General features: G+C 37.2%; 1 protein-coding gene and 1 long non-coding RNA gene across 5 annotated transcripts in view; one reads left to right on the top strand and one right to left on the bottom strand.

Moving 5' to 3' along the window:
• Positions 1-2572, bottom strand: part of LOC128249054 (uncharacterized) — a 7099-nt gene extending 4527 nt beyond the window's left edge. Inside the window, exon 1 of the long non-coding RNA XR_008265160.1 lies at positions 2094-2572. This is a non-coding gene — a long non-coding RNA (uncharacterized LOC128249054). The remainder of the gene's footprint in view (positions 1-2093) is intronic.
• The window catches only part of LOC106875224 (endoplasmic reticulum membrane-associated RNA degradation protein), a 37207-nt gene continuing 29796 nt past the window's right edge, over positions 918-8328 (top strand). For 2 of the 4 annotated variants that reach the window (XM_014923278.2, XM_014923276.2), the window contains exons 1-5: positions 2577-4048; positions 5007-5155; positions 6106-6207; positions 6453-6542; positions 7335-7432. In XM_014923278.2, the coding sequence (XP_014778764.1) occupies positions 3823-4048; positions 5007-5155; positions 6106-6207; positions 6453-6542; positions 7335-7432 (665 nt within the window). In that variant the 5' untranslated portion in view covers positions 2577-3822. Of the gene's footprint in view, positions 963-1076; positions 1536-2576; positions 4049-5006; positions 5156-6105; positions 6208-6452; positions 6543-7334; positions 7433-8328 lie in introns of those variants that run through there. The other 2 variants (XM_014923277.2, XM_014923279.2) reach the window with 2 other exon arrangements.

Genomic DNA, 8328 nt, shown 5'->3' with positions numbered 1-8328 from the left:
TTCTACTATAGCCTTGGGCCGACCAGAGCCTTGTGAGTGGATTTGGTAGATGGAAACTGAAAGAAGCCTGTCGTATATATGTATATATATATATGTATGTGCGTGTATATGTTTGTCCCCCCCCCCCAACATCGCTTGACAACCGATGGTGGTGTGTTTACGTCCCCGTAACTTAGCGGTTCGGCAAAAGAGACCGATAGAATAAGTACTAGGCGTCCAAAGAATAAGTCCTGGGGTCGATTTGCTCGACTAAAGGCGGTGCTCTAGCATGGCCGCAGTCAAACGACTGAAACAAGTAAAAGAGAAAAGAGAGAAAAGAAATTAGGGCTTTTGGCATACTAGATAATATCTGACTATTCTCTAGGAACGCTTTGGAATTGTTTTAAAAAAAAATAGCAATTCCTTCAGAGTATTCCCCATTCAGTTAACACTAAAGTGCTACTTGCATCGATCTTGGACTTTGACGAAAATACCTACCAACAACTCCCAGCTCCGCCAAATGGCGTCATTGCATCAACGGGAGACAGCTGATAGGTTAGGAACGATTCCTCAAATCAGTAATCTCTACGCTCGGTCTGGGGACTTTCCCTCCGGTGATAATGAGATAGGTTCATCTCCGTTTGTAACCAGAAAGCAAGTCTTAAAGGAACTCCTATTAACTACGATCTTTAGCAGGTTATATATACCTCTACACATCTTGTATTAGTTATATTGGCTGACCTTATTTGCATATTGATATACTAAAGTGACTAGAATTAAATTTGTATTTGCTTTTTTATATTGTATTTTATAAGTATTTATGTATCATAATAACACATATATTTTAATTATGATATGTGCATAATTTCGGAAGTGCAGGATTTTAAAACAACATAATTGAATAATTAATCACAAAAAAAATTGTATACAACCGGAAGTACAGCAAAGCGACATGGTTGTCCTCCCTAATGGCATGGACTTCAGTGAGTTTTATTTAGAAATCGTTTGAAAATGTTTTTATTCATAAAAATAAAAGAGGATCAGTCGTCGATAATAAATGTAATAAATGAACTGTTGTCATAAAACTGTCTCAGCTTCATTGGGACGGGAAAAGGCAAGGAATTTGAAGGGGGTTTTTTTTCGTCATTCCCCACCCCCACTTTCTTTTCTGTATACCTGTTACACAGAACGGAAATTACGAATCTGACATATTTTTCAAAAATATTCTAGTTTTTTTATATATATTTACCCTAATATTTATATATTTACCCTAATTCTGCGCTTTTTATATATTTAGCCTAATTCTGTGCTTTTATTTTTACATAAACTACTTTATAAACGATTTTATATAGCATTTTATCGTACACATAGAAATGAAACTTGATGTCTTCGTTGAACATTAAAAAATAAGGAATATGGATTGTACATGACTCAGCCGGTTGTCATAAACAAATAAATATTTGTAACATGATGTGAAATCAATTTGAACGAAGGGAAATAACTCTGTTCCACCAACCTCTGACAGACGATGTCTATATTTTGAAATTAATTCGACGGTAAACCCCCTCGTTCTCTATAAATTTTATTCCATTCTTAAAACTGTTGCCCATATTTTAAACACATAGTTACTGTATGTTATTGAATATACATCTGTGTATGTATTTTCGATAATTTATCCTGAAAGTTTATGATCTTTCTGTATATAAGTGTGGATTGATGAATACACACGTGTAAAACATTTATGCGAATATCTCAACAACTGAAGCCGTTGAATATGATCCCTACTCCACAAAAGTAAAAAATACTTTATGTTGTTGTTGTTGTTTAGCCTCTGATCAATCTTGGGTGAGCAAACCTATGATCAATAGGATTCCAGTCATGAAATTTTGGTATCTGATTGCGTCATTTTGTGTCCTCGTTTGTAAGAGCGTAACTGAAGGGAGATTTAGTTGATATTTCTAGCAGATCAAGCCACCATGTAGAGCAGGCCTGGCCAACTCGAATTACATTGAGGGCCACTTTGATCACAAAGTTTTTTTTCAGGGCTGCTTGTATACTTTATGCGCTAGCAGTCAAATAATCAAATTACAGAATCAAGAATTTTTCATACTTACCACACAGCCATGACGGTTTTTATATAGATCCACACCCGGTGGAAAAATTGAAAAAAAAAATAGTGTAGTAGTTGAAGTGCACCGTATATTAAACAAATATGAAGGAAAAAATGCGCGCTGGCAAACGGGGTGGGGTGGGGAGAGGGCTCGGAAAATTCACACGGTCAGCCCTACACAACGCGAGCACTATATATATACTGTATATGTATGTATGTATGTATCCAGCCAACCAGCCAGCCATTCTTTGCTAAATGAAAATTTGATGGCATGGAGAGGAAAGATTTGCATACATGGAGAATTGCTGGTCTTGTACAATAAACCTTTCTCAGGCTTGTGCCTTAAAGAGGAACTTTTAAAATGGAAAGGAAATTATCCAGCTGTAGAAACTCTGCCAAATTTAGATTGGAGCCTGGTGTTGCCATCCGGTTTCACCAGTCCTCAGTCAAATCGTCCAACCCATGCTAGCATGGAAAGTGGACGTTAAACGATGATGATGATGATGATGGTTAACAAAAGCCTTACTACTAATATATAAAATTCTAAAAATATGCTGAAGACATATATCTTGTTAATAATTATGTTTTTATTTTTTTATTGGATCTTGGAAGGGTTGTTACACCATTTACAAACACATGCACCAATTCTGTTCCACTTCTTTTATTATTATTATTGTTAATCAACTAGCTAACCATTTAACTAATTAACTACTTGATTGTTTCATTAACCCATTAGCATTCAGATTATTTTGTCAAGCATAATGCTTATTTATTCAAATTGGTTTGGTGGAGGCGCACTGGCCCAGTGGTTAGGGCTGCGGACTCGCGGTCACAGGATCGTGGTTTCGATTCCCTCAACTGGAACCCTCAACGTCGTAAGCGACAGAGTGCCAACAACAAACAAATTGGTTTGAATTAATCCTGCATTACCTTGCTGCTTCTAGATTTCATTGATGTGATAGGTGTGAGAGGCTAAATTTGGTCAGTTTAAACATAAAACACATAGACTATTTGGGCCTGATATGGCCAGTTTAAATGCTAAAGGATTAACCATTTGATCTGTCCATCAGCTAAGTTTGTCAGAATCCTTTCATCACCAATCACAATTTCATCAGTGGCATGCCCTGTCCACTCCTGGTCTGCCCGTCTGCTAGTTTTCGAATTTTGTATTTGTATTCATACGAAGGTGTCGAACTAACAATCATTAACAAACCAAGCGAAATGCTTAGTGATATTTCATCTGTCTTTATGTTCTAAATTCGGCGATCTTTACCAAAGATCGCCCTTTTCCGTAGCACCCGCACGATCTTCACTACGGTGTTAGGGTTAGGGTTTTAGTGTCAGGGTTAGGGTTTTAGTATCAGGGTTAGGGTTAGGGTTACGGTTAGGGATGGAATCCCCTAACCCTAACCCTATACCCTTCAAAATAAATCGCGCTCTCTGTATGTCTTTCACTTTTATGACGTCGTTTCCCTGTTTCTCTCCAACACTTTTTATGGAAAAGGCCAATTTTTGGTAAAGATCACCGAAGACACTTTTTACGAAAAAGGCCGATATTTAGGACTCGTACTGTAAGATCGCCCAAATTCCACTGAAGTCCACTTTGCCTTTCATCTTTATAAGGTCAATAGAATAAGTATCTATTGATCCCTGGGGTTGATATAATTGACTTAGCCCCCCTCCCTTGAACTTTTCTGTCCTTGTACCAAGATTTGAAACCAATATCTGTATTCATGGGGATTATTATTTGCATTAACTGTATGAATGTAATTTCTGAAATTACTTCCACAGAAATGGCTTCAAGAGAGGAATATGATGTGACTTCCATGAAAAGTTTCCTGTCTGCAAATGTGTTCAGTGTCATATGTGACTTAGGCGTTAGTGATTTCCCAGAGAACAGATGTCTACTAAATAATGGCTTTATTGATTGGAATTACCTTGCCAAGATTTTGCCTGCTTGTAAGTAGAAGATTTATTTTCTTTGCAAATCATTGCTTCAGATCTTTTTGGTCATTAAATAACAGTTATATATATTTTATTTTGTTCTTTTATTCTTTCACTTGTTTCAGTCATTAGACTGTGGCCATTCTGGAGCACTGCCTTGCAGAACTTTAAATCAAACAAATCGACCCCCAAACTTGTTCTTTTAAGCTTAGTACTTATTCTGTTGGTCTTTTTTGCCAAACCATTAAGTTCTGGAGACATAAACAAACAAACACCAGTTGAACATATAGGTGCAGGCATGGCTGTGTGGTAAGAAGCTTGCTTCCCAACCACATGGTTCCAGGTTCAGCCCCACTGCATGGCACCTTGGGCAAGTGTGTACTCTAGCCTCTAGCCGACCAAAGCCTTGTGAGTGGATTCAGTAGATGGAAACTGGAAGAAGCCTGTCGTGTATGTATATATATATATATATATATATATATATATATATATATATACATATACAATGGGCTTCTTTCAGTTTCCATCTACCAAATCCACTCACAAGGCATTGGTTTCTTTAACACTTCTGTAAATAATAATTATTATAAGTATTCACCATGTATTGGCTAAAGAATATAATCTAATATTGGGGCATATAAGCCCTCGATAGAAAAAAGTAGGCATTAGATTATTTTCTTCATCTAATACACAGTGAATGCTTATAAGCTTTAAGCTTATAATTATTATCATTATTATTATTATTATTTACAGAATTTTCAGGAAAGAAAACAATGGAGAGAGGAAAAAAAACGATGGGAGAAAAAAAGATTTTTGGATTAACAGTTTCACACACACATGCACACACAGATGTATATGTAATTATAATTATATGCACATGCGTATGTATATATAAACATGCATGCACCCATACACACATAATCTCACACATATGTAGGTAGTTATAATCTTTGCCTCTGCTTTGTATTATCAGCAAAAGAAGATCCAACCGAATACTATAGAAGCAGTATACAGTGTTTAGCTCCTTGTTTTAAACATCTTCAGAATGAGCTTGGTCCATTAACACAGTCACAGTATAATGAAAAGTACTCACCCTATTTGAAATGGACTGGGAACACTAAAGTAAGTTCTTTTAATTGTATGATGATGATAATGGCAGTGGTGTTGGTGGCGGTGGCGGTGGCACCACCACCACCACCACTAACAATTATTTGTAACTGTGCTTTGTTTTTGGTTCGGTGAAATGCGGCCTTTGTTACACTTAAGTTTGAAAAAAATAATGATGAATTTAGTGAAATAACTTTGTCCTTATGAAACTGGTGTTTAAAACACTATCATCATGAAATTTTTATGGAAGGTTTTAATCTAGACCCCTTTAAGACAGGTACTTTATATCACAAAACCAGAAGCAGTTTCAGGTGGATTGGGATCAAAAGAGTTTAAAGAGTCACATACGTCTTACTGATCTTTCAAGTTCACTGACTTCATGCTAAAGGCATTTAACAATCTGTAAAATATAATGTGTGTGTGTGTGTTTTATCTTTTTCTTGTTACAGTCATTGGACTGTGGCCATACTGGGGTACCACCTTGAAGGATTCCAGTCAAACAAATCATCAATCTCAATACATATTTTGAAGTCTGGTACTTATGTTATCAGTTTCTTTTGCCAAACTGCTAAGTTACAAAGACATAAACAAACCAAGACTAGTTGTCAAGCAGTGGGGGGGGGGGACTTACACAGACAAACACACACGTATATATATATCATCATCATCATCATCATCGTTTAACGTCCGCTTTCCATGCTAGCATGGGTTGGACGATTTGACTGAGGACTGGTGGACCAGGTGACTACACCAGGCTCCAATCTGATTTGGCAGAGTTTCTACAGCTGGATGCCCTTCCCAATGCCAACCACTCAGAGAGTGTAGTGGGTGCTATATATATATATATATATATATATATATATATATATATATATATATATATATATATATATATATATATATATATATATACTCTGAATATTTTTAATAAATTTAAATATATGTCTCATTTTGTCTTTTCACAGTTATTTCTGGAAAGTTTTGAACTACTTCATGGCACATGTCCAGTAAACTCCTTGTTGTCTTTGTTACTAGTGACCGCTCAATTGGAAAGATCTCTTGGAGATGTAAGTTCCATCCTTTTGACATTTTCATTGTAAGTAAAAGTCACATGGTTCAGTTCCCACGTTAGATTTGAAAAACTTGTGGGACTGATTTCAGACTTTAGTGTACCTGGGGATTCCACTAAACTAATGTATCTTTCCATAGTTTTAAGATGGTAGGATGCAATTTGAGGTAGACTTGACTGTTATTTCAAGTATGAAGCAGCTTCATCATTAGCTCAGTGATTTGTTGGATTATATTGTTGTAGGTGTATCTGCAGAAAGGGACAAAGTGCCCAGCAAAGTTGAAAGACCTGCTTCTTACCAATGAGCTGAGAGAAGTCTTTGGTGAAGTTATTGTAAGTAGTTTTTTTCTTAATATTCTTCACACTTCACACTGTCACAAATCACATCCTCCAGTGCTATGGTGTACAGAGCTTAACACTGGGAATGATTTCTCGTGATTATTCAAACATGGATAGTCATATGATTGGCTAATTGAATGTGTGTGTGTGCTTGCATGTCTGTATATGTGTGCGTGTGTGCTTATACGTCTATGTGTGTATGTGCATGTGTGTGCATGTGCATTTGTGTGTGTTTGAGTGAGCAAGTATATGTACATGTGTATATATATATATATATATATATATATATATATATATACACCATTTTGAGCACAGCCGTTGCCAGTACCGCCTGACTGGCCTTCGTGCGGGTGACACGTAAAGGCACCCACTACACTCTCTGAGTGGTTGGCGTTAGGAAGGGCATCCAGCTGTAGAAACTCTGCCAAATCAGATTGGAGCCTGGTGTTGCCATCCGGTTTCACCAGTCCTCAGTCAAATCGTCCAACCCATGCTAGCATGGAAAGCGGACGTTAAACGATGATGATGATGTGTGTGTGTGTATGAGAGAGAGAGAAAATGAGAAAACAAGAGAAAAAACACGGGAGAGAGAACAAAATAATGAAAGAAAAAGAGAAAGAACCAAACAAACAACATGAGAAAAAGAAAGAGATAAGAGAGAAAAAGGGACAAAGAAATAAAAACTAGAGAAAGAGAACAAATGGGAGAGAGAATATGGCTACATATACATACATACATGTATCTACTGATCCAAAGAGACTCAACAAATTTTTTGTCTATGTTCAGATATCAGTGTTGCAGGCTTGTATTGGTCCTCCTGTATCTTTGAACCTGAGGAATATTGCATGGCATGGATTCTTCAGCCCAGCAGAGTTACCAAAACAGTATGTATGTCTTTAAGTGTATCACAATTTATCAAGGGAATGCCTCTGTATAGTTGTTTGGTCTGCAAAAAGTGGGAACCAAATCTTCTCCACTTTCACCCTAATGTCTTAAAGAAAAAGGACAAATTGCAAATGTAATTTTAGTAATAAAAAAGAATAGGTTGGTCATATTTACATAGCCAAAATGGGAACAAGGATACTCCAGGTGGCACTTTTAATATGTATTATATTGTGTTTTTCTTAGAGAGGACGGCAAGTCAAGGACCATCTAAGGTAGCACATGTTCTAGTAATGCCACTGGTCAAGCATGGCTGGAACACCTTTGATCAAAAAGCAAAATATGGCGAAAATGTTCGTTTTTGCACTCCATGTTAAAATTGACACTGAACTAACAGCTGTAAACAAAACTACGCATAATTTGCTTCTAAAGTAAGCTAAAAGTAATGGCTATCAAATGTCAAAAGGAAAAAATCATAACTTTGGACAAAAGTCATTCAAAAAAATCATAGCTCTATCTATTTGCAATAAACGAAATTACTTTCTTGCCAACCCAAGATAGATATATATATATATATACCCGGCAAGCCAAGTAGGATCGTTGCCAGTGCCCCTGGACTGGCTCTTGTGCGGGTGGCACATGAGATGCACCATTTTGAGCGTGGCCGTTGCCAGTACCGCCTGACTGGCTCCCGTAGGATTTTCGAGCGAGATCATTGCCAGTGCCCCTGGACTGGCTTGTGCAGGTGGCACATAAAAGACACCATTTCGAGCGTGGCCGTTTTCATGCGGGTGACACGTAAAAGCACCCACTAAACTCTCTGAGTGGTTGGCGTTAGGAAGGGCATCCAGCTGTAGAAACTCTGCCAAATTAGATTGGAGCCTGGTGTTGCCATCCG

This window comes from Octopus bimaculoides, chromosome 11 (genome assembly GCF_001194135.2).
Source record: "Octopus bimaculoides isolate UCB-OBI-ISO-001 chromosome 11, ASM119413v2, whole genome shotgun sequence".
Taxonomy (NCBI): Eukaryota; Metazoa; Mollusca; class Cephalopoda; order Octopoda; family Octopodidae; genus Octopus; species Octopus bimaculoides.
This window is presented reverse-complemented; position numbering and strand designations above follow the sequence as displayed.